The sequence below is a fragment of the Folsomia candida genome, unplaced genomic scaffold (genome assembly GCF_002217175.1).
Source record: "Folsomia candida strain VU population unplaced genomic scaffold, ASM221717v1 Fcan01_Sc004, whole genome shotgun sequence".
Classification (NCBI taxonomy): Eukaryota; Metazoa; Arthropoda; class Collembola; order Entomobryomorpha; family Isotomidae; genus Folsomia; species Folsomia candida.
In genome coordinates, this window is record NW_019091196.1 from 753,144 (window position 1) to 780,712 (window position 27,569).

The 27,569-nt window shown below is 36.0% G+C and overlaps 3 protein-coding genes across 4 annotated transcripts; 2 read left to right on the top strand and 1 right to left on the bottom strand.

The window, feature by feature from the left end:
- Positions 1-1,004: 1,004 nt before the first annotated feature.
- On the bottom strand, positions 1,005-4,301 carry LOC110848803. Of its 2 annotated transcripts, none has more exons than XM_022096124.2 (5): positions 4,110-4,301; positions 3,281-3,507; positions 2,534-2,665; positions 1,927-2,182; positions 1,005-1,263 (listed from the first exon to the last, which is right to left on the bottom strand). In XM_022096124.2, the coding sequence occupies exons 2-5, from the start codon at positions 3,482-3,484 to the stop codon at positions 1,166-1,168; spliced, it is 690 nt and encodes a 229-aa protein (XP_021951816.1). In that variant the 5' UTR covers positions 3,485-3,507; positions 4,110-4,301; the 3' UTR covers positions 1,005-1,165. The 2 variants fall into 2 exon arrangements, with proteins under 2 accessions (XP_021951816.1, XP_021951817.1); XM_022096125.2 differs by having other exon boundaries at positions 4,089-4,301.
- Positions 4,302-17,490: 13,189 nt separating this feature from the next.
- On the top strand, positions 17,491-18,765 carry LOC110849385. Its single transcript, XM_022096789.2, has 2 exons — positions 17,491-17,691; positions 17,761-18,765. Exons 1-2 carry the CDS (start codon positions 17,591-17,593, stop codon positions 18,002-18,004), a joined length of 345 nt encoding a protein of 114 aa, XP_021952481.1. The 5' UTR covers positions 17,491-17,590; the 3' UTR covers positions 18,005-18,765.
- A 519-nt stretch (positions 18,766-19,284) lies between these two features.
- LOC110849316 lies at positions 19,285-20,409 on the top strand. Its single transcript, XM_022096724.2, has 3 exons — positions 19,285-19,719; positions 19,863-20,005; positions 20,066-20,409. The coding sequence occupies exons 1-3, from the start codon at positions 19,419-19,421 to the stop codon at positions 20,291-20,293; spliced, it is 672 nt and encodes a 223-aa protein (XP_021952416.1). The 5' UTR covers positions 19,285-19,418; the 3' UTR covers positions 20,294-20,409.
- Positions 20,410-27,569: the final 7,160 nt, after the last annotated feature.

Genomic DNA, 27,569 nt, shown 5'->3' on the forward strand with positions numbered 1-27,569 from the left:
CCTTCAATCATCCAAATCACAGGAAATTAATTTTCATTCACTATCATAATCAGTCAAATGAATGAAAGTGAACACGTATGTCCTACCATGTTAACTATAACGTGGAGCATATAGGTCACTCCGGGAGGGTAGGGGTCAAAATTCCCCAAAAATCGGTCACACGTTTTATGTATGGCCCCCAACTTCAATTTAAAAGCAGAGTTTAGAATTTGCATTGTGTTTGTAATCAGTCGTTAAGAATTAGTTTACGTCATTCGTAAACATGCATTCCGATTCGCACCCTATGCCCACCGCAACCTTCATAAATGCAAAATTAAACAATGTAAAATGCTGCTCAACACTATAAAATTAAAACACTTTGTTCTTTTTGCGACAATTTTTTTTATCAAAATCGTCACATTTTTAATCATTTCTCATGCGCCTGTGAGAACTTATTTTAAAATTCTGAACGACAAATTTGTAGAGCAGGGAGTTCCCAATTTTTTAAAAAGGTACACTTCAGATTTTCCCCATTTTTGACGCATCATTCGTAAACATTTTCCATGCTACACTCACCGCAACCTTCATAAATGTAAAATTAAACAATGCAAAATGCAGCTCAACGTAAATATTTGTATACAATTTGAAAGCCTTTATTATTTTCGGGTATTTACAATTTTAACGTACATACATCGATGACTCATCGCGAAATCACCACCATTTAAATCATTTCTCATGCACATGTGGGAATTTATTTTAAAATTCTGGATGACAAATTTGGAGAGCACGTCTTTCCCAACTTAAAAAATGATTTATTTCCCAAGAATTTCAAAATGTCACAAATTTTTGCAAGGACAGAAATAATAGCTTTATTTGCACACAATTTCAAAATGTAACACATTTTTGAAAGTGCAGAAATAAAAGTTTTATTTGCGCAGAATTTCAAAATGTCACACATTTTTGGAAGGACAGAAATAAAGGCTTTATTTGCAAAGCATTTCAAAATGTAACAAATTTTTGAAAGTGCAGAAATAAAAACTTTATTTGCACAAAATTACAAAATGTCACAAATTTTTGCAAGCGCAGAAATATTATCTTTATTTACACAGAATTTCAAAATGTCACAAATTTTCGCTAGCGCAGAAAGTATGAATTATTCATACTTTTTCTACATAATTTCTCCTCACTAATTAATAATTGCGATGTCTGCACATCCTCGAAATGTTTCTTGAGGACCGCAACCGATCGCGTAGGTTCCATCTTCACACTCGCCCCATGAATTGCCTAGATAAAATTAGGATAAAATTACAAAAAAAATACTTTTCCATAGAGTGGGTTGATAACGTTGCGTGAATTAAGGTCCCATTGCATTCGGGTCTTGAATTTAAATTTTTGTCTCAACTTTCCCTTCATCCATGAATTCAGAGTTATATGGTGAAGAGGAACCGTCATGGTTTGCAAACCAGATTTTCAATCTGATCCAATGACGTTAAAGGATAAATTTTCCAAAAAATTTTTTTTTCAAATGGCGATTTTTTAACCGGTTGAGTGAGACTAAAAACTCTAACAATGCGATGGTTTGAAGTGTAACGCTCCGATTTGGTTGAAATTTTGAAATTATGTCAATACAACCAACGTTTCTTCAGGCAATTTGTGCGATGGTCAGAATTTGGCAAAATATTTGAGGTCAAAGTTGAAAAACGGGCGATTTTTAACACGGGGAGAGAATGGAAGTTGTTAGCTTCCTCCGCCTGGTAAAAATCGCCCGTTTTTCAACTTTGACCTCAAATATTTTGCCAAATTCTGACCATCGCACAAATTGCCTGAAGAAACGTTGGTTGTGTTGACATGGACCACATAATTTCAAAATTTCAACCAAATCGGAGGGTTACACTTCACACCATCGCATTGTAAGTAAGACGAAGATATGGGACCTTAAGTACCCACCTGCATAGTAATGCCACTGGAGGACGCAATGGAAACAAACCAGGTTGGTGGGCAGGCTCGCTTTGATATTGTACCAGCCCACGCCACTGGTCGGGATTGGGTACCGGGTTGGAATCGTGGGGCTTCCGTTGCTCAATTGGAGCAAATTTTGCTCGAAACAGGCCTCACTTTCGGATTGATCATTGTCCAAGTTGCAGACTCTGAATTCGAAATAACCCATGTGGCCGAACGTTAGTTCGACAAGGATGACGATTTCCTGGAAATTTTGTGACATATGGTGTAATAATTGAGGTTGAAGGGTGGGCTAGATTTGTGGGGGCAGGGAAGCGGGGGAAAGTTTCCGGGAATTTTCAAGAATTTTTAGGACATTTGGTTTCCGGAAATTTTGGACCATTTTTAAACTGTTAGAAATCTGGTATTAAAGTTGCTACAGCTTTGTAATACCGGTCCGTGCAAATTTTCTACCGATTTGGTAAAACTTTAGTACCGAGGTATTATTACAGGGTATTATATACATATCAATACCTCTATGGTAAAGTCACATATAAATTGTATTACCGCTTGGTATTATTTTAATACTGGATTTCTAACAGTATAGGTAACCTACTTGACCCCTGGTGTACGTCTTGGTGATGATCCCCTTCCCGTAAAACCCCCCGTGCTCGTTCTCCCGGGGTTTCGTCGAGTTAAAAGAGTCCCCACATTCGCCACATTTCCCGTCATTGTGTTCATACTGGATCTGCAAGAAGATTTTGCGAAGTTTGCTAAGATGTCAACCTCATCGTCAAAATCGGCACGTTTTTAGTCATTTTTCCGCTGTGGGAATTTATTTTGAAATTCGGAACGATTAGTTTGCAGAGCAGAGAGTTGCCAATTTTTTGAATATGTACACTCTAGATTTTGACACTTTTTGAAGGAGGATATCTCAAGTTTAGGAAGCCTTCAGAAAAATTAGAACTCGTCGAAACTTTAAAAAAAACTCACTTTAATTCCATTAATCAACTAATTGACAAATTATGTAGAACTCAATGACTTATCGCCAAAATCGTAAAAAAATTATTTTAAAATTCTGAACCTCAAATTTCTAAAGTTGATTAATGGAATGGCTTCGAGTTTTTTAATCCAGTTTCGATGAGTTCCAATGTTTCTGAAGGCTTCTTAAACTTGAGACCTCCTCCTTCAAAAAGTGTCAAAATCTGGAGTGTACATTTCTTTTAACAAAATTGGCAACTCCCAGCTCTAAAAATTTGTTGTTCAGAATTTAAAAATAAATTCCCAGATTAAAAATGTGCTGATTTTTTTTGCTGTACTAGATTTGTTATACATATTTTTTTAAAAATTAAAATAAAATTACGATAAATCCACCACAAAATAGTTCATTGTCGTTGTAATTGATTGGTGGGTGGAGTTCCTCGTACTCGACCCGTCTCCAAATTGACGACCTGTTCGGAGGCTCCATCATTCTCCCGTGGCCAGAAACAAGTCGGTCGCCGGAGTGAAAGGCCACGAGTAAAGTGACCACAACGAGGTAAAGTGAGAATGGATGGAAGTTACCCATTTTTTTGGGGGGAGGTGGGATATCTGAAATTTTATGAAATTTTGAAATCCGTGTTTCGGGCAAAAGTAAGTAACCAACTGCAAGAAATAACGGAAAGAAAGCGGTTTCTTGCAGGGGAATATTTTGATCTGCAAGAAATACAATTTTCTTCTTACAATATTTCTTGCACTTTCTCCCAGTTTCTTGCACTTTCTTGGTTTAAAGTGCAAGAAATGTAACAACCTCGCAAGAAATGGTTTCTTGCAGCTAAATATTTTGACCTGCAAGAAATGCAAGGCGCAAAAAACTACGCCCCGCCGTGATAAATATTTCATACGGCGCGTGGCTAGATGGCGCATATTTCTTGCAGGTCAAATTATTTACCTGCAAGAAATCACTTTCTCCCAGTTTCTTGCACCTCACATTTCTTGCATTTTTTGGATTGAAGTACAAGAAATGTAACAAATTCGCAAGAAACTGCAAGAAAGTGATTTCTTGCAGGTAAATAATTTGACCTGGAAGAAATGCACGGCGTAAGAAACTAATTTCCGCCGATATTCCTTCATACTTCGCGTGGCTAGATGGCGCTTATTTCTTGCAGTTTCTTGCACCATGCATTTCTTACTTTGCACTGCAAAAAATATACCTGCAAAAAACGAAACACTGTTTAAACCACGGAAATATTGATAATTCGATAGAATTGGTGTAATTGAAGTGATGATGGTTTTCCTATTGCTTAATAATTATTAATGGATTTGGCAAACTTGACACGAGCAGGAGATTACATAATTGATCAATCGTGTTATGAAGAACTTGCGTTAATGATGACAAATTCTGATTGATTACGGTGTCGAAACGTCAATGAGAAATAAATTCGTTACCTACCGAGTCATCGTATCAAGTGCATGGTAAGTGTGTTTAAGTGCTTATCAACGATCAATTAATACTTGTCAGGAATAAGAGGATTCAAAAACGTTGGGGTTAAAGGGTTACATCAGCTTTTTGAAAGGGAAATCCCGGATAGATTAGTCAATAATTCGTCCGCTGCTTTATGTAATCGTTTTGTCCGTCCGTTTCAGGATTAATTTGTGCGAAAATTCACATAAAAATTTGCATGAAATACAATAAAATGCAGCGTTATGTCTGCATCATTTTCCATGTTCACTAGGCTGATTATCTATGTTTCACGATCAATTCGTGCAAAAATATATGCAAATAATAGCGAAATCTGCATGAAGTAAAATGTAGCGTTGTGTTTCATAATTTTCCACTCAGGATTAATTCGTGCAAAAATAAAACCTATTTCTGTTTTTTATGTTACGTTATATCTAACCGATCTAATCTAATTAACAAATTTTTCGCAATATTTGATTCGCCGTTGAACTCTCAAATTCACAAATAATTCTTAATTGCAGCAATTTTTATTAATCATTTTTCCCAATTACACAAATATTATGGAAGAAAATTTGTAAATACTATAATTACATATTTGTGTAATAAAATGCTCCCTTAAATTGACCCGTGTGTTAAACTGTTATAATTTTAGTTTTTTAGTTTCTTAAAGAATTGCGACGTCCGCGCAGCCTCGGAAAGTTTCTTGTTCGCCGCAACCAATCTGTTCCGTCCCGTTGGGACAAAGACCCCATGAGTTTCCTAAAAAAATGGAAGATTGAATTTCAAAATTTCCTAAAAATGGATTTTTAAATTTCTATGCAAAAAGGGTAAAAGGACTGGGTTTTTTGAAAAATCTACAAAAATCGTCAACTTTATTTCAAAAATTTTTCTCAACAAATTGCCAATTGGTTTCAAAGTTTATCTACAAAAATTGTCACTTGATTTCAAAATTTGTCTAGCAAAATGAGAAAACGAAAGAAACATTTCAAAATTTCCTGAAAACTAACTTCTAAATTTCTCTATACCTGGTATAAAAAAATTCTACGAAAATTCTCAACTTGATTAAAAAAAATTTTCTATCAAGATGATCACTAGATTTCAATTTTTTCTCAAAAAAAGTCGCCAATTGACTTCAAAATTTTTCTACAGCTATTTTCATTTAATTTTTGGCAAAAATTGTAACTCGGTTTCAAATTTTTTATCCAAAAATTGTCACTCGATTTCTAAGCTTTCAAAAAAAAAGTTGTAACCAGATTTCCAAATTTCCCCACAAAATTATGACTTGATTAGCTCACCGGTCAAATAGTGCCACTGGACGACGCAGTGGTCACACTTGATCTCCTGGGGCAGCTTGGCTTGGAGAAAGTATTCCTGCATTTCTTCATCCGTGACGGGATATTTCGTCAAACCGTTGGCAAATTGGAGGATATTTTGCTCAAAACAAGCCTCCTCCTCCAACTCGGTGGACGAAGAGAGTGGACACAGACGAATTTCGAAATGGCCAAGATGCACGGCGGTGAGTTGAACGTGAATATCGATCCACTAATTAAAATTCAAAAAAACTAAGGTTTACAAATTTAAGATTAAGGTTCTCTTGTATGCGGGGTCTGGATTTGAATTTTCATGTCTCAGCTTTCCCTTCGGGTATGGATTCAAATGGCGATTTTGAAACGTGTTCCAAGCCGTGGGTTTTTTATAAAATGAAGATTTTATGGCATCTAAAAATGGAGGATTTTTAGGTTTACAAAGTTAGGAGGGTGGAATTTTGATTTTTTCTTCCATGAGAAGATATTTAATTTTTGCTTACTATTTTTTATCAATTTTATTTTATTTTCACATGGAAGATAAAAATCAAAATTTTAACCTTGTAACTTTTTCAAACCTAAAAATGATCGGTTTTTGGTAGCAATAAAATCTACATTTTGTAATAGATAAGCCCACGGCGATGAACACGTTTCAAAATCGCCATTTGAATACGTCGAAGAAGGGAAAGTTGAGACAAAAAAAAATTAAATTCAAACCCCGCATACAGAAGAGCCTTAATGAATATGGTATTCTTAATTAGAAAATTTGTAATTATTCTTTATTTAATGGGGACCTGTCCAGCCGTGTAATTTCGGACGATGATCCCCCTCCCGAAGAGTCCCCCATTTTCATTATCCCGTGGTCTAGTTTGATTCCAGGAATCGCCACACTCGCCACATTTTCCTGCGTTGTGTTCATGTTGGACCTGAGGTGAGGGGCAGAATTTTCACGTATTTTTAGTGCATTTAAGTACAATTTATTGAATCATTATGCGGCGTTTATTGTGGTCGTTTGTCCGTCCGTCCGTCCGTCCGTCTGTCTGTCCATTTTGGGCAAAATATCTCCACAATTGTTAGTCCTCACTCGAGCTCAAAAAATGGGGCCAATCGCACCAGATCGAGGGGGTTCGGTCCAAAATTAAGTTTAACCTTAATTTTCATATGGAATGTCATTTTAAAGGAAACTTCACGAACTAAATTTTCCAAAATTTAAAAGAGATCCGTAAATTCCATAAAATATCCGGAAATTTATTTGCTAAAAAGTCATAAAAAAGAAGTCGCAGAAAGCTTTCCCATTTCCTTTCAATTTGGAAAATTTTTGACAGCGTTGGAAAATTTTAGACAGTTTTCAGTCCATAAAGGTTTTAGACGCCTAAAACGACCAAAGTCATGCACGCGCATGCATGCAAAAATATCGACAACTTTCTTACCACAACACCGCCACAGAATAAATTTGTCCATAAATTTAATGCGACCGATGACCGGAGTTACCAAATACTCAACAATCAAAGAATACTTCTTGAAATTTGTAACTAGAGTGACGGATTATACGATTGATCTCATTTTAGCGAAGCAATGATCTGATGATGCGCGATAATATGGAGGCTCGACAAAATATGAAAATCTCCGAAAGCTATTAAACCCATTTCTACGTTGTAATTAGTATAGTTTTCTTGGCATTGATAATAAAATATGGCAGTATTTGCGTAATTTTCTTAATTAATTAATGCCAAGTGGGTTTTTCATCGCTCTGGTTCCTACCAAACTAAGACCTGATTAAGTATATGTATACTTAATAGCATATGTATACTTAATAATTGAATTTGCGCTTGATAATAATGTACATTATTACCAAGCGCAAATTCCGGCGCTAGAGTTTTTGGGGACCCTACCAAATTAACTTATAATTTTAAGTTTAAATTTTATTGCACCTCATTGCAATGAGATGCAATACCGTAATAGTTCACAGAATCCCGAAAGATTAGCCGTGGTCGTGTCGTGGATAATTCATATTATGTAAACATACAAAATTCTAATAATTTCTTCCATTGTTTACGGGTGGTAAATGGTTATTTGCTCAAGCTAAAAACTGACCAACTTCCGCGCGAAAGTAGTTTTGCGTATTTATGTAATTTTTTTGTGAAACTGGAGTTGTCATAGGCCAATAAAAAAATTGGTTCGAAAAAGTTAGTCTAAAAATGCTGAAGAAATTGACCCCCGAAGTCGACCATCTCATTAAGCACTTTTCCAAAGGAAGATTGTCACACACAAATTGTTGAAAAGTTGAAATTATCCGGATATAGTGTTTCTCAAAGAACAGTGCCCAATGTACTTAATTGGAATTAGAACAAAATCTTAATTAGCAAGACTCCCCTCGAAAAAAGAGTTCCAGTCCCCAAAAAAGGTGTCTCGTACCGTTTTTCGAAGACTTGACGCCCTGGGAAGTGGGGACAATCCTGGTTCCAAACTAAAAAGTAGGGAACTTGTCAAAATCTCGCAGAAATATGAAAATAACATCATTATGAACAAGCTTCACATAATGGTCCGGAAAATCACAGAAATTCATGTGAAAACAAACTTAACGCTCAAAATTTCCCGGAAAACGACCCCGTATGCAGCGTGCTAAAAAAATGAGTTGGTAATTTCGATCATTTCGAATACCCAGATACATGTCAGAAGTCAATATATCCATCTCAATGGTTTATAAGGGGTTGGGACTAGCAAAAACCAAGGTTTACAAATCTACGAGGTACAAATTTTGGTGGGTTTTGGAAACTTTTTTAAAACGAGTATAATCTATTCACCTATAAAAATATGCAAAAAATGAATCTGCGGAAACGGCGATGTAGGCAAGTTAGCTAGAGGTCTGGGGAACACGTTGAACAAACGAAAAAAATTCATCGACGTCGACTTCATTTTTAAGGTCAGTTTTTAGTTTGAGCAAATAAGCGTAAGCAACCCTCGGTATTACTAAAAAATCTGACTACGAGCAATAACAAAACTCGGGATTGATAAAAGCATTGTTTGAAATTACTCAGGTAATCATATCGAACTTAAATTATTACAACTGCTTTTTAAACCAAGTTGTATTTAGTCATTTAATTAGGATGCAGCAGAAATTTGTAATAAACTAAATTGTTAATAGGCAAGTCAATTAGTAAATATATAGAGTAGCTAACAAAGTAATAACTATCAAGGAATTTAGGACAAAGTAATGTCAAGTTGAAGGTCAATAAGGATGAATAATGATAAAAAAATTTATATGCGGAGAATACATAAGTTGAAATAGCGTTGATTTTCCGTGAACCGTTGGACGTTAGTGGAAGAATGAGGTTGTAACCATGTTGTGTAGGGTTTTAATAACGAGTGGGATATATGGAGGTTAAGAAGCAATGGCAAAATGTGGGGCTCTATGGTCTAAAGGTATGACGCTTCGGATCTATCGAAGAAGTACAGGTTTCGAGTCCTGTTGGGTCCCCTATTTTTGCCAATTCGCCTATTATCCTCCAGAGAAGTTCTCAATACACTCACCTCCGAATTCCAAAGTCAATATTATCAGTTTACATATTCTATTTATCAATCATTCAAACTAACTACCATTCACTACCTCTCAATAATGTATCCCACAGTTGTGACCAGTTTTTCGGGCTTATCCTTAGAGGATTTCGCAAAGTTTTGTTCCAGGGGCGGCCCGGACGCTGCCTCGCACGAGCGACGCCAGCTTGTGAGGGTACTGAAATAAACTCCAAAATCAATATTCAACAATCCGAGAACATATTGACGAATAAAAAAGAAAGTTACCTGTGTCATGGCATGGCAGGGACGCGGACTGTTCCAGGCCGCGATGAAGGATTATACATGAAGGATGATACGTACGACATTTTTTGAATAATATCGGGTTTGGTGTCACCCACGTCAGAGATTACTGTGTGGGAGAGTGAGACGAGGACCCAGCGATGCGGACCCAACCGCTCAGTCCCCAGTACGATGAGTCCCCAGTGCAGTGAGTCCCCAATTTTTAGAAACGTGAATATGTGCATGCGAGTAACACAGGACCACGATAGTAAAATAACTCATCATTTAATTCGGTCATGTAATTCATAAATGGGCATAAAATATGCATACTAATTCAATCATTAAATTAAGATTATAAAAATCATAATTGAATGTATTTCATTGTATTTACGTATGAATCTGAAATTTTCACAATGAATTGAAAATAATTCTATATATTTACATGCAAACATATACATAGCAGTTCAACATTATTCCCCACGACATAAAATGTGACCCTGATCAAGCTATTGGATAATTTGTCCATGTATATATGTATGGCCTTACAAACGGACGTTGCGCATAGTTTATTTTGCAATTCCATAATGTGCGGAGTGAGGAATATGAATGTCAAATTTGTTTAAGTTCTATTGTTTAAATTCTACTAAATAGTAGTAAGCTTCCACTCAGGCTCCGATTTTGGGGCGGGCAACCCGGGTAGTTGCCCGGGGCGCCAAATCTCAGGGGCGCCGACAGGCGCCCTTGTCTATACTAGATATAATTGGCCTTTGCTGTAATCTACTCCATAAATAAGTTTGGCACTTAAATTTATCTCAAGAGATAGAGTAGGCAAAGATATAGGGTGTGTAGTCTCATCCTGTCATTGTAAGTTGATTTCGAAACCTGTGCATCCCTTATCTAACGCCGTATTTATTTTTTGAGTAATGAGAATGTGCACATTCTTGAACATTCATTTAATATTTTTTCCAAACATAATGTCGTTAAGAGGAAATAAATATGTATAGGGCGGAGAATAGAAAACACCAAGCAGCCAATGCTGAAAATTTTCGAATGATGATGGACGGTTACCCAAAAATTGGATTTTGTTTATGCTCTCCGAGCCCGCCAGCATGTGCCGAAATATTTCAGAGTTAAACTGTACGTTTTAATTCCAACACGTGAATAATTTCAACCTGAAATCAGACTCTGTATAAACCTGATGGTGGTAAATCCGGCTGGAATCACTAAAACCATAAAGCTACGTAATTGTAAACGATCTAGATGCTCTGTCCGAATTTCAGAGGACGAGCATTTTGAGAATTCCGCTCGATTTGAAGCATTATACTTTTTCTCCCACATGTAAAAACGCTGTCAATCTGGTACGAAATTTTAAATCGTATTAATGTTTATAACCATAGCGCCCACGCTTAAATTGAAATTAAGTAGGGGCTGACCTTGGCTTTTCAGACGACTAGTTGAAATATGCAGGAATCATATAAAGAAGGAAAATCAATTTGTGCCGAATCCCATCCGAATAAGTCCAAACAATTGCATGGACGCCGAGAAAAATACAAAGTTTCAAATTTTCTTAGATGTGTGGAGGTGATTGTTGCATCAAGTGGGAATTTATGATGAATAAATTACAGAAGTGCAGAATTTTGTTCGACTCTAACCTAATTTCGACAAACCGTCACAAGTGAGCTACGTACTTTCCCATTGCAAGGATTTACATATTTTAACGAATTTAAACTCAGAATTCTGACTTTGACGGATTACAACTTCATCAGAAATTATTAATTTTCAAAGATTCGTTTAATAGTAACTGTGAAAAGAACCCCGAGGAAATGCATATTTACTACAGCTCCTAAGGGAAATGTAAATGGACGAGGCCTTTCAAAAAATATAGGTATAATCCTTTGGATATCTTAATAATTCCAATAAATTTGGCAAGCTGCGAATGATCCTTCTCGAAGCTGAAGTTTATAAATACATTTGAAGTCCACAATGGGTCAAAGTTGATTTACAGAACTAGTTACTCTTTTAATTGAGGCCTTGCCACGAAAATTTAATTTCGGGTCACCATAGAATTTGTCACAAATACATATATAGTAAATCCCGCACAGCCAAATTTTAAAATCTGTCGACGGTACCAACCCCATAACAAATTTAGGGTTTTATTAAATTTTTTAACTATGTGTGCTTTTTATTTAACACATGTCTACAATTTATTGATAAACGATATTTATGTGTTAGTCAAAGAGCACTGGTTTTACTCATTGTCTATGTCAACGAGGGTAATTCTTACGCAATAAATGCTAATCTCTTATTGCGTACAAAAGAAAGCGGGGATGCAGGCGCGAGCGGCTTGGGGCCAGGATTTTTTGCCCGGGTTAGGTTTTTGGCAAGATCGGGGCCTGCAGTTCCACTGACGTATGTATAAAAGTTTACCTTAAATTATCCCAATTAAATTCCAATTCTTCCGATTCATGCAAATTGATCCATAAATTGTTATTTCCGGTCATAAAAAATTTGTACATTTCTTATGGGGTTACGTATTATGATATATATAATCACGTGTGTATGTACATATGTAAAGTAATTAGTCACAAGTAGTCGGTTAGGTACATACTTAAGTACATTTACATATGCATGTATACATGCATTAAGGTTGCTCATAATCGTCATTATTTCGCCAACCAAATAGACAGCAAAGTTATGAGCAAATACAATTTCCTTGTTGCTCCTGCACAGAATTTAACTTCATGTATTTAAGTTTCACTATTATTAATTATGAAGAGATTTCAAAATTTCATTGCAAAAAATTACTTCGGGTATCTCGTTACACTATATTTTGCCAGTTACGTCACCGGTCAGGAAGTAAGAATGAACTCCCCTTCTGCAATTTCTTCTTCAGATGTGCAAATTGCCGATTACGTAAAAGTATTTGAAAATTGCATCAACATACTAATTCTTTCCATAAATATAAAACTTGACAAAACTCCTGTCGTCATAACTAACTCGATTAACCAACAATCCAAATTAATTTATACAAAACTCTCAGTTCAGCCAAGGAAAACTCCATCCCTTCATTGTTGGGCAGTCTTCGAATTTCCACCACCACGGGAAAATGTCAGGAGCTATTTTGAAGAGGAAGGCAACAATCTGATCAAGTCATTAGTGTCGCCACAATATGTTATTCTACTTACTAATTCGAAATTCAATCTTCAGCGGAAAATTGGAAATTTGACACACCACATTGGCTCACTTTTTGGAAGAGACATTTTAATCCTGGACATAACTCTGGATCCCGATGGAATTATCTGGCCGACGCCTAAAAATCGGATAGAATTATACTATCATAATATTTATCACCATGACAGCCTACTTCTGGTGGGACAACCATCCAAACCCTGGTACAATGTGAATTGTTCAATTGTTGAAAAACATCTTTGTTTCAGCAAATTACAAGGAATTAGGAAAAAAGTGAGAAATATGAACAAATATTTTTGGCGAATGAAAAGAATTTATAACTTGGAAGATGCCAAATTGGAACATAACCTGAAAAATTGGTACGACAAGGGATCAAAGGAGCTGAAGATGAAGGAAGTATCCGGGTTAGAAAATATCGATCAGTTTGTACAATTTTGGTTGATCCAAGATGCAAATGAATATGCTCACCTAAATCTTTCGGCAATCTACACAAGTCCAAAAATAGGCAAATTTGGATTGCATAGTTACCCATTTGTAATTCAGCAAGTGCAAACCTTCAGCTTCCTCTCTTGCCACAAAGTGAGGCCGGAAACATTTATTATGAGCTCGCTCATCAGCCCATTCGATCTTGCATCATGGGTTTGCATAGTGCTAACATTGCTAATTGTTGTGCTTATTTTAACCGCACTGGTGGTTCCTCCTGGGTTGAACGGGGTTCGAGTTGCTATTGGAATATGCTTAGAAAATTCTGTGCTGGATAAATTGAACTCATTTCAGAGTAGATTTCCTGGGCAAGGAGACATATTAGGAGTGCATCTTTTAATTGGTATGTGGGTGGTTTTGACTGGAACTGTGCTAACAAACTGGTATAAAACCATCTTAACAATGGAAATGATTGTCCCTGCTACGTATCACACGCCGTGGGAAAGCCTTTTCGACATTGAAGAGTTGCAAGTTCTCCTTCCCTTCAACTTTCCGAATCCGATCGGTAAAATACCCTTGGAGTACCGTTATATGTATTTCTTACTTCAGATATACGAATTATTTGTCCCACAAAACGTACCAATTGGGTAAGTCTGTTTAACACATTGGCTTAGCGTTTTATTATACTTGAATGTGCATATGTACTTAATTGTATACATGTACGTACAAAGGTTGTTCAGAGTTTTAGTTACAAAACCCATACAGAACCTAAGTGAGGATGCATAGATAGTCTCCACACGCAGATAGGTCAGACTCTGAATAAATTGAGATTTCAAACCATGTCACTCTGAGTTTCGCATTCCCGCACCGAAATAATTAAATGTATGCAGGGTTAAATAATGCATAAACATATGTATGTACATATGTAAGTATGTATATTTATGCATTATTTAACCCTACATATATACATTTAACGGAGTCGATGCGGTGATCAAAGTGAAGAAGTTGTGTGCAATTAATTTATTTCACATGCGTATAATAATTTCATACAAACGTACAGATATTTACATATATATTTAATTTATCAAAGTCAGTTAAATGAATTTGTTAGGTCAGAGGGATGGAACCTGATGCCTGCCGGATACAAAAGGATGTCAAGATTATTTCGTGACATGTTTCATCTGTCTAGATACGAAATGCAGGAAAAAGACGGAGAAAACCAATTTGACGCATTTGCAAGGATCGAACAAAAGATGTACAATGATACAATCGCAATGTCCCCATTAAAGCCAATCGATTACAGAGAAACAGAAAGATTCCTGACGACACTGTCGACTTGCGACAAAATTGGATTTTGGGACACAAAAGAAAATATTGATTCTTTGTTACCTTTCGTAAATGATAATCCGAACGGCCAAAAGTATTTGAGAGTAGTTGAAACATACATTACTGTAATTACCGGTTGGCCAAATTTCCAGATTCTTGAAAATTATGCAGAAAAACGACTCAAGATTATGATATCCTCAGGAATCTATGCACATTGGGAAGGCTGGTTGCGATTAATGAGCAGGCCTCCCAAACTATTTCATCACTATGCTAATTGGACCCACCCGAGATTTGATGCTGAATCTCAACTCACCCCAGAGTCAAAAATTGTAGCTGGATTTTATTTATTTGGGATTTGCATAACGGGTTGTCTATTTTGTCTTTTGTTTGAAACGGCATTGCTGAGACGGAACTCGAAGAAAGCAAGAACAATTACGTTTGAATTTAAATATTTGGAATAAATTGTAATTTAGACATTTTATGTTAAGGTATTGAAAAACGGTTAGGTTTAATGGCATGCATCATTTGAAACTGAAATAAATGTTACAGGATCTAATGTTATATTCTGCAGAAATTAACTTTGAATTTGGGTAACCATTTGGATAAGACCAAAGACAGTTATGGCACCATTACATATTTATGTATTTAATAGGAATGTATGTACATACATACGTCTATGTATTGTGACTTCATCATTGTGACATTTGATTACTTATGACTAAATATTGTATTCACAATTTGTTTGAATTGGGTTTGATATCGGCAATACTTACATATGTATGTTATTTAAGTTAACGGAATTGTTAGCATGATATCGAACAATCTTTACTCGCGTAATCATTGGAACTGCCTGATTTATCGATGCGAAGCCTTGGAATAAAATATTGCCTACCATGAACACTTACCACTGTCCAAGGCAGAGCTACATAAATAAATAAAAATATATCAACCTCCCGACAAACGTTTATGTATTTACATACATGTATATAGTTCATGCCCTGAGTATAAATCCCCTAGAAACTTTAAAATACAGCCATGAAAAACAAAGAAAAAGCACAAAATCACAAAATTCCCATCCTTCAACTCCTCTTCATCGAGTTTTATCCATTCCAGTACAAACCACGCGTCGAAATAATTATCGACAAAAATGGCATCGCTATAATTCGGAAGACACGTCAAAGGTTTCCCCATTTCGTTGATTGGATCTCAATGATATTACTCAACTCTGTCTGGGTCATGTGCGTGGCTGCGATTTGGATTGTTGTCAAGGAAACTAAATCATATGGCAAGATGGGGATGGATCCACGAATATGGATGTGGAGCGTGTGGTTCCTTCTCGGATTTTGTGGCACGATCGCCTACAAAGTTTGGGTGCTTGATATCTTAGACATGGCAGTTCACATGGCAAACGAGATGATCCAGATGGACACCGAATCGACGGCAGGTATTCTAAATTCAAAATTAAAGCGTACCCCCAAAATCATGTAGTGCATAATGTGTGAGTGGACTTACGTTTTCAGAAACTGGTGGCAGAAAAAGTACTTCAGAAACTACTAGATTCGCGGGAACATTCGAATCTCTCACAATGATTTTATACCTTTCCCCACCGATTACGCTCGTTTCCATTGTTTCCAATGGGAACGACCCTGTCTACTACATTGTCATGTACCTCATGTCGTTCCCTCATTTCAATTCCTTCGTAAAAAATTGTTGGCTTCCCGGTTTCGGAAAAGTATTCCAAATTATTTTCATAATCTTGACGGCATGGCCAACTTGCAATTTTTTAATGTACGAGGGCGTCCGAATTTTTGTCTTTTTCATTTCTGCCGCTACTAATTTGGGCGCAAAAGCGACCTCAATTTTGCAAAAGTTGATAGAAATTGGCCCAAATCAGGGTCAGAAACGCTTTCAGTATTATAACAGATTTCGCATAATTTCTCAAAGTGTGGAGAACGCTGTAAAACTTTCCGTTGTCCTGATTCTTGCCGCAGTTGGAGTTATGCTTTGTGGATTTGCATTTCTCTTGGTTCGCCTTTATGGACGAGGTTCTCACCTAATGTTTGTCATTAATGGATTCACAGTTATATTATCCGTCCTAATTTTAGAGCTGCTGCTGACAATGTTTGGAAAATGTGATGCCTTGTGTAGAATTTTTTTTCGGTGTTGCAAAAACGAGCGTCACCTTGTCGGGAAGAGCGGATGTCGAAGAACAGTGTACCGGAAGAAAGTAAGAAGTCTGAGATTGCTCATTCTGCCCGTGGGATTGGGACAGTTTAGTTTAAGCAGAATAACGAAAGATAGCAAGTCAAGTATCTTATTTTATTTGGTGGAAATAATTGGCAATGTGCTAATAGCGTTTTGATCATAGTGCGAAATGGTCGTGTATTGCAAATTAACATAATTTCACATGGTACTTTAAAGAAATTGTTCTTATCAATTTCGTTATTTATTGACTTCTTTGGAATAAATGTTGGTTTTAGGATTGTCTCAAATTGATTTTAAATATTTACCTACTAAGAAATTGTCTTGGCCAATTTTCCACGAGTTATATTGAATTCATCGCCTAATCTTACGCTTATTTAATTTGATAGCATATCGAGATATACACAAAACCCACTCTACATACAACCAATATATGCATATGTGCATATGTACATAAGACCCTTGGTACAATACAATTCATCAACCGTTTACTTGAGAAGTCTAATTTTCGCCTCTTTTATCATCCACAAAATTAATTTAAATTCTTCATCATCTTTCAATCTGTCTGTCTCAAAATGACTTAGGTATGCACCAAATCCGCCCAAGTTTTACACACAATTCCACTTCACGGAAAAATCATACGACACGGTCATAACAGATAGCATGAGATTTATTTTACATGATTTATGCATTTATCATGCAAGGATTCACGCAAAGTTAAAGCAGGCAAATTTTCAGACATGCAAAACTAATTGGTGACATCAGTTTCATTATAATTCACATGAAGATAATTTGAGCATACATATGTAACCCTGCCTCATCACCCATGATAAATTTAATTCCCTCAAAGTCAACATCACATGAAAATTTAACGCGAGATGATAAGTAATTATCGCGATTTGCCAAACGTTTCCTCATTTCCGTCCTTCGTCATCGCCACATTCCTGTATTAACTTTCAACACAGATACAAAAATTGTCCTTTAAAAAAACAACATGAATTACGAAATTCTAAAAACCGAAGAGAGAACTGTTTCTCGCGGTACTGTGATGAAAAACGCTCACATGGGATTTAATGGGGTCACGTATCGTGTCACGTAAGCAAACTTAACTAATCAATAAGAAATTCTCCTGATTTTTTTTACAAATGTTTGCAATATTTCCAGGGTGAAAGTTAATCAACGCATCGGTCTGACCGGTCTAGGCTTCTTGGGTCCCTTCCTGTCCGATGGGTACTTCAAAGCGACCATTGTTATTGAAAGCGTCCCCAAGTGGCGTATTGTCCTTGACCATGCAAAGTTTAGCGTTTATGCGAAACAAGGGGAAATATTCTATATCAATTTCGACAAGATGTTCACCATGGAGGCGGATACTTACTACAGCATTGGCTTCATGTTGGATGTAGGTTGAAATATTTATGCAACAAATCTTTGTCAATAACGTGGTAACGATCCCGGTGACAATTTTAACAAATTATTGAAGTAAAACTTAGAAAATTGTACTGAACTTAAATACCTTAATTTTATATTTTACTTTATTATCATGTATACTTTAAGTCAACGCGTGCATTGACAAATAACATACATGTACATACTTTCTAAAACTGCTCCTAAATGTGTGTAATTTTCTTCAAATAATTTCGGTGTTGATCAGTAGTTAAATAAATATATACCAAATCGTGATAAATTGCAAATATATAATAAATGTAGAAACCATGAGTAGAAATGAAATATTTACAAGCTCAAACGATTTTTACCTGTATTTTCGGTCTTGTCAACGCACATAAACACAGGTATTCTCAGAAATGTGGGAAAGCAGCCTTCCAGGAAATGGATGCGATCGTTATTTTTATCAAGGTGCGACAAGTTAAGACGTGTATGTATTTATGTAAATGGAATGCATTTCCACATACCGTAAATTCTCTTTTAGAGGCCCGGGCCTATAATTGAAACTTCGAGCCTCGAGACCCGGCCTATATTAGAGGCCGGCCTTTATTAGAGACCCGGCCAATAACCAAAACCTGGTGTTGTTGACCCGGCTTGTATTAGAGACACTTTGCGGAATTTGTTAAATAAATAAATATAGCAAACTTAATTTATCTTCCTTCAAACAAAGAATAATGTTATCTTCTCAGCCATTCAATGGGCTTGTTAAACCACATATTTATTAAATATTGCGCCTGATGATAAACTATCCCATGCTTTCAAACCCCACTCGACAATTAAAGATTTTCCTTATTCGAAGATCAATTGAAGATTTTTTTATTTCGTGCATCCTCGCTGAATTATCTTTTGCTTGTTGTTTCGAAAACGAAAATTTTTGATGACATTTGTCATTCTCCTGTAAGTCTCGAGCCGCAGAATCGCTCGGAAAAGTCTACTGCTGGTAGTTTAAATTTTAATGTAAAGCTTCGGTGTGGAAGAATTATTCGTTATTAGTTATTACATACTTATTACTACATTTATTTATAATTACAAGTAGTATTAATTCGTCGTGGCGTATTGGGGGAGAAACCCGGCCTATATTGGAGACCGGCCTCTAATAGAGACCCGGCCAATAAACCAAAAAGCAGGCCTGTAGACCCGGCCTTTATTAGAGGCCCGGCCTCTGTTAGAACCCCGGCCAGTAATAGAGAATTTACGGTATGCGTATAAATACTTTAGCGAAATACAATAAAGGGTTCTTCTACCACAAAATTAACCCTCTCGACCAACAGTCGTAGTCTTCATCTCTCTCAAGTAATAGTGCCAGCGAAATTTACAGTATTTTTTTTAAAACAATCGTTGTTGACAACAGATTTTGTACAAAACAGAAATTTTTAAATATGTCGAGTGAAATTAAATTCGTTTTCACCATGATCACAGTGTTCATGATAAGTGCTACGAACGCGTATTCCGACACAACACTCCAACTCGACGCAAACTGTAGAAACTCTCTGAACAACTTTCTCTATGATTCTAACATGTATCCAACCGAAGTAAATTTTACTACAACAAAGGTCTCGGTATATGTTAACGCTAAAGTTGATAAAAGTTGGAATTCCAGTGCGATGGATAAGCTACCCGTCCAAGTTACTTATTCGTTAGCATGGAACGATCCCAGACTTGCTTATGGGAACCAGCCAGGTTTGTCCAACGTTGCAAAATTAAGCATGTAAATCGATTCATTGAGATGTCAATGAGTAAATTGGATCCATTCTCTTAAAATTACGAAAAATAACTGTTATCTTGAAATTTTGAAATATGTGAAATTTTCAAAATTATTTTAGGTTGTAAGCAGCGCTACGTAAAACTGGACCGTATTACGCCCTACTTGTGGATTTGGTACCCTGCCTTGGACCACGAGCCTGGAATGATAGATTACATTGGTAGCCATTTCTGCCGGAGGAAATTAATAGGGGCAAATGGAGACGTAAGGTCAATTATGGATAATTCAGTACGTGTCACTAAATAATATCACGATTTCTGACAGGTTTTCAAGAAATGTACACTTGGTCATATTTTGGACTTGGAGAGGCGAGGAGATACAAGAGCCGACTGGGCTGGGGTGCCTGAGGTCATCATGGAGGAAGACGAGGTCGACGGGTACAAAATTACTGGAGTGGGCAGTAAGTGTGAATCCTTGGAAAATCACGGACCCTTCGGTCCCATAGGAAGAAGCTGTCTCCGAGTTAAGTTGGACCTTAAGTCCTTGGTATAAGATATTCTACGAGTAGATTACAGCAATTATTTAAAAATTGCAGAGTAAGAAATTCAAATATTTTATAACAAGCAATTTATTGGTTTCAAATAAAGTAGTTTTTAGTTGTAAATGCACCTGCATGTTTTTTTATTGGACACAACGTGTATGATTTTGCCTACATAATGCTTTTGGAAATTTATCCAAGTAATTAAACGGAGCAGCCCAGGTGGAATAATTTAATTGAGGCGAATTGTGCTTCTACGATCTCGCATTGTTCTGCAAGTTGCACCAACTCGGTAGTCTCGCTTTGCCTCATCTGTGAGAACCAAGCAGAATGAGACAGACATCGGTCTCTTCCTGCCTCGCTTCGATAATATCATTACTACTACCTCTCTCAATTCGATTTAAATACGTGTGCGAATAAATTTTTCCATGACGACATTTCCTTGATTTCTTAATTGTATCTACATACATATATACAAATTTATTACTAAAATTCCATCACTAAATTCTCATCCTGATCTTTGTACAAATAACCATTTGGTGGTGGAGCATTTCTTCATTATTTTCAGACAAAAACAAGTGAGTCAACCTTAAATTTCTTCGTATTCATTATCCTTCCGAAATATCTAAATGTACAATTTAATGTAGCATATCTTTATATCCATTCTTACTTGAACGAACCTAACTGCAATCATGTTTTGCCTTAAGAGCGAGAACTTCCACATCAGCAGAATATTTGGAATCGGAGCATAATAAAATAATTTGTTTAAACTATTTTATTATTTACCAGTATTCGATATGTTAAATGTGTCGGTATGCACAACGCTTTAAAGAAAGTGAGGATAGATATCACTATTTTACTTATTTAACTGATGGCTTAAGACCAGCCAGATTAATACGAACGAGAAAGAGGAGAGAGAGTGGTTATATATATTGATTTAGTAAGCCATGGGTCATCGTATCGTGGTCTTCTCGCTTAAGACTCTTAAGCGATTTCATTAGGAAGATGCGTCCGATGAGTTTAATGGAAACGTCCTCACCTAATTGTCTTGTCACACATACATACATATTTAATTTATAGCAGCTGCATGATAATGGCATGTCAAATGAGATGAAACTGAATTCTAGGAAATTAACAAGGCAGCAACATTTTTTGGGGAATATGTTAATACTAAATTTGACGCGAGACTAGGAGATTTTGGTCAGTTTAAATTTTATTAACATTTTGTAGGTACAGATTTATATACGAGAGATTTAATCACTGACTTTTTTCCTTATTTTGTAGATAACTCCTGGTTTTTGGCAGCATTGGGAAATTTAACACTGAATGATACCCTGTTTACTAAAGTCGTACCGATCGACAACGAATGGTCTGGAAATAATAATGTTTACGCTCGGGTGTGCCATTTCAAGTATGTACATATGTACGAATAATATTCTAAGTTTCTTTGGAAAATGAAATTTAATATGCAATAGTCTTGCATTGGATTTCACAGTTTCTTCCAGGGTAACAAATGGAATGAAGTTATAATTGACGATAGGTTACCGACCAAGAATGGAGAACTGATTTACATGCGCTTCACGTGCGTTTCACTGACCCAAAAGTGTTTTGGAGTGCACTTATCGAAAAAGCGCTGGCAAAGTATATTAATAGCAAAGTATTTTATATATTTATTTTCTCCAGTTACATACCTTATATATTTATTCCATTAGCAAGTTGAACAAAATGTTATGTATCTATTGAAGTACATATTCATGTATATATGTAATCTACATATACTCATAAATAGTTACTTTGGTATTTTGGTATTGCTCATTTTGGTCAGGTTCTCAAGTTTTAGTTAAACAGAAGCACTCTTGTCGGCCTATTTCTCCCCTTTCCCCATAAAATCTCACATACAAACACCCCCAAACTAAGACCTATCCCAATCAATAAAATAATAAAAAATCCCTGCAAATTGCTCAACCCAAGCACCTTCACGCTCACCTCTCCCCCCATTATAACTTCCTCCCTTATTACCCTCCCCAGCCCCATAAGTCTCAGAAAAGCGTTTTAGCGTGGCAGACCAGTTAAACGACATTTTTACATTTTTACATAAACTTCCGCCCACGTCCCGTGCAAACGTTTCCTTGACCTCTCCAAAATTCCTGAAACGACCAAACCCTTAAACACACCTAACGTTTCGATCAAACCAGGTCGATTGTACAAAATCCAAACTTTCTTTCCCATGACAACATCCAACGACGCGCTGGCACTTCCAGTACCAATGAGTTGACGGAAGAGAACTTCCAACATTTGGATGTACTCGGTCGCTCCGACGAACGCAGTGGGCTTTGTGGTCAGGTTTTTGAATAGATCGACCAGGTCCGTCTCACCTCCAGAGCAGCACATTATAAAATATTTTTTCTCAAATTTTGGCTGCATGTGGGCAAAAATTGAGGCGTGTTCAGAGTCGGGAGAAGTGATGGATTTGAATTTTGATGAGGTCGTGATCACCGCATAGTCTGGAGAGCTAATCAGTTGGTCGAAATTTTGCGGGGGTGTTGTATAAGAAGGGAGAAATAAGTACTTGTACACGTTACTGCGATAAACTTCGGTCATAATGAGGCAATATACGAGCCAAGTTGTAATGACCAATTTGAACGTGAAATCCTTAGCAGGGGTATTACGACTACATTTCGAGTACATTTTGACCTCCTGGCTGAGTAGAGGACTTATGAAGAGCAGGAAGAAATTTGGATGGGAAAACTTCCGATATGTGAATAGAAGGTGGCACAATGCTGAAATTCCAAATAGAAGGGCGATTGTGACCAGTAAAAGCTCTAAACCGATGGGACATATTATCGCGGCAAATGCATAATTTCTCGGGTGTAAATAGTTGTAGGTGAGGAAGGAAATTTCAAACCGACTATCGGTGTAAAATCGGTGGTGCCTATTTTTGAATGATGCACCATCATAATCGCTCGCACTAAAGAAGAAGTTCATTTTTCGCTTGAAACACTTAGGTGGTGACTTACCTGTCGGTGCTAAGGGATGTCCTCGACAGGTGTGAAATGTGGCGTTAAGTTTTTCCGAGAGGTGAAATAGTGCGAGCAATTGTGGGAAGATGAAACGATTATCGTCTCTGTTGGCGAATTGGGTTTTAATTAAGTAAAAATTGTTGGGTTGTCCGGTTAGGTCAACGTCCCAGGAGAGTAATTCGTATCGCAGAAAATTGTTGAGATTTTTGTAAAAATTATTACTGGAATTATTAAAAGGTTTCCAAACCGGGGTGTAAAATGTGGAAGGGTGACAATTTCGGGAGAGATAATTTACATTAAAGCGTTGCTCGTTTTCCCAGTGTATTTCGAGGACGAAACGTAGGTCGCCATAGATGGATGTATCGGATAGGGAATTAGGGGATAGATTGATGGATACGACAGTATCCGACGTGAGGGTGAGAATTGAGGATTTGGTCATGGCAGACAGTAAATTTTGGATCCATTGTTGGGACGAGAAAATGACAATGTATCGTACTGATAGTTTGTCACTAAATTTCCTTAAAATTTTGAAACCTTTTCGTGTTTGATGATACGATAGTGTGATGTAGTTTTGGTTGAGGGTTACCAAAATGTGGGTAAGACAAGGTGATGATGAATCTTCCCATGTAACTGTTGATGAGCGAAGAGGGGTGTTTTGGAGTAATGATGAAAGTGCATGTAGCTTGGAGACTTTTTCAGTACAAAATATTGCTGAGGTTGTTAGAGCAGGAGAAATTAAAATTATTGACAACAAGTAAAGTGCTGAATTCATTATGTTGAACGCAAGCCTTAATACGGATTAATGAAGGAATGTTTCTCTTTGAAAATGGATGGATGTTGGCACCAGATTGGTTTCAGAATGCAACCTAAACTATGCACATGATTCATGTACATAGTATGCAATTCATGTAACATGAATTATATATGTATATGTAATAGATCGAAATTAGAGAACTGGGTATATATACTTACATCTATATAGGTATCTATATCAACTTACATAACAATGTACGTGTTTGTATCTATGATGTGTACACCAGTTCGATTATTCCACGAAATCTTACTTTTCACAAATTTCGTAATTGGAAAAAAGTTCGAGTATAAATAATTAGGATAATGGTACATGGATTTATTTGTGTTCGCTAAAACACACATTACGCCAATTTGGTAAGTTGGACCGGATAAAAAAACCATCCACACTCTTAAATATGTAGCTCAATTTAATTTGAGACTTTACGTAAATATAATCGTCGTGCATATATGTACATATTTGTATCTCTTCACTGCTATTTAGGCATTAAGTTTATAACCACTGCAAATATGATATCTGAATAAAATGTCATGATACATACATATGTCAAGTTGTTGCAGAAGGACGAGCTGTACCATCGACTAAAAACTTATTTTTTACTTTAATTGGAACAAATTATTTCGATTTATGCCATTTGTTTTACTTCACCCACGTACATAATTAGAAATTTTGCAGAAAAGTTTCAAAGTTCGATAAACATGTATAATTTGTGTTCGAATTTAACATATTCAACATTACCTATCCCTATATAATATTTATCATATGTATTATACATGTAGGAAATGCGAGGTCCAATTTTGTGGGAATATGCAGCTGCTTAAATAAACTCACATTTTTTTTACAGATAAAAAGACCATGAGAACAAATGCATGACTGATTCGTAAGAAAAAACTTTCAAGCATGAAATGTTGAATAAACATTTGACGAAATCTTTTGCCAGCGTTTCCTATGGTAAATTTATTTATAGATAGATAGATAGTTTATTAAAGATTAATTTAGCGTCGGCCTTTACAATCATAATTATTAAATTACAAATATTATTATGTTCATATGGATCTTGGTTTGGATTCATTTCTGCAATTGCTAGCTTATTTTACAAAATTTATTTGTAATTAGGACAATAAATAAGTCGGATTTATAATGCGACATCTTACAAATGTGTCTTCATTTAAAATTTTTGTTTTGAATTTATTGGGGTGCTGTACTAAATAAAGAATGTCCCAAAAGGTTTCGGACCAGACGCCTTTAACACCAAAACGGTTTAATGGAATTGGAATATTTTTTCATTTGTTCAAGGTCAAAGACACAGGATTGTAAAATAATTCACAGTGGAATTTTTACGACGTTTTTCCTCCTTCCAGACTCGATTTCTTCCTTAATGCTTTGAATTTTCGGAATGTAGTGGGCTTATCTTGAAGTGTTAAATCTGTTGATTCGGAAAAATACCACAATTTTTATATTCGTAAAATTGTGACACATTTGCAAGAGACTGAATATTTGGTGTATACTTAACAATGCTAAACATGCATGGCTTAATCAGTATATGTTTGCGGAATAATTTTTTTCTAGTTTTTTCTTCATAATCCACCTTAGAAGGCCTGGGGCTATAGAAAAGGCTTCCGGAAAAAATTTTCAGCGTAGCATACGAGCTATCATCCTGTGCGACGACTTTTTCGCAAATTATCTCCAAAAAATTCTTGCAACATTTTTTGGTCCAAGGACCTTAAAGCGTCTTATAGTTTGGGGCACTTTTCTTTGGCCAAGAGTTAATCCCCAGTTTGTGGACCTTAATTTGGCATAAGTGGTATTGAGAAATTTTGACTCTACTAGAAGCTACAGTCGCTGATATAGAGTGGCGAGATTTGAAAATTTTTTAAACCATATTTTTAACTTTGGTGTTCCATAACTTTACAAGGCGATAAGGTAGCTTCATGAAACATTCATTTTCGGAATCCTTTGGCATTTTTACGCAGGAATGCATATTTACTTCAATTATTTTCAGTTTTTTGTTGCTGCAAAAATTTCCAGGTACGTTTACAACAAGTGCTGGCCACAATTTTATATATTTTATGAAACTCAATCACCAAATTCGCGAGTCGCTGATTTTCAACCCAATTTTTTCCACCTTTGGCTTTGTTGAACAATTTAAAGTTGTATACCAAAATGGACCTATTGACATCATGTCAATGACATGGCCCTTCAAAAACAAAAATAGTCTTAATAATTGGTTTTCTCGTTTACTCAAATTCCCCGCCAGAGGGCGTCGTCTGAAACCTTTTGGGACATACCTTATTAGTATTTTTGACGCGATTAACAGTTTTGTAAATATATTTAATGTATGAAATTGTAAGGGATTTACGGATACATATGTTGGTTGATCATCTTGATTGCTTTCACATGTCCATCCTTAATGATATTGGTTATGGCTTTAATAATCATTACTTAAATCGATGCATTTATGCTTTTATTTGAATAAAATTTGTACACGTATGTATGTATCTTTATCAGTCGGTTCATATTAGCGTGTACATTGTATATACAATGTATATATTTATACGCATATGTACACATTGATAATACTATTATGTATGTACGTATGTGTACCCAAGTACTACATACGCAAGTATGTATGTGTTGTTCTCTCTCTAAAGCTGTCCTACTTTATCCAGACATGATTGCATATTACCAAGACTCGTTTTCATGCATTTACATATAACTATATATTTATGCGTAGAAATACATATTTACATTTGCCTAACGTGGGATTTCCAACAAACTAGTCCTTGTTCAAGTCTACAGATGATAAGGCAAGATGAGGCTTAGCTGCTAATGTTGAGAATGTTGAGGGTTGTCGAAGTAAAAATTTATGTATTGATTTTAAGCGAAGGCGACAAAAACTACACTTTTATGATTTTTGTCGTCTGAATTCTTAACTCAATTAACTGGATGTGGTACAAAATATGTATCACCTTTCTAGTTTGTGCTGAAGTTTATTAAGTGGTTCTCATGCTTGATTGATTGATTGATTTATTTCATCAAACTTGCTTTTTACAAAGCTTGTTACGTTTGACGGCTCATATTATTTTTACAATAATTATAAGGTTTGTTCAATTGAACAATTCGTAAACACGTTAATTAGTCATAAATTAGATTAGATTAGAAATATAGTGATGTGTCATTAATCAGTTATACATTAGTTACTTAATTTTATAGAAATTGGTCATTTAGTAGTATATGGGTTCGTAATTTTGTCTTAAATACGTTATCATCTACACAATTCTTTAACTCCTCCGGGAGTTTATTCCATGCAATAACAGGGTGAAAATGAATACTTCTCTCACTTATTCTATTTTTAGGACAAAAGTTACCTCTTAAGTTTAAACAGTTACGCGTAGAATATTTGTGAAAATTCATGCTCTTTTTGATAAAGTCCTGGAAGAATGGAATATGGTTGTTTTG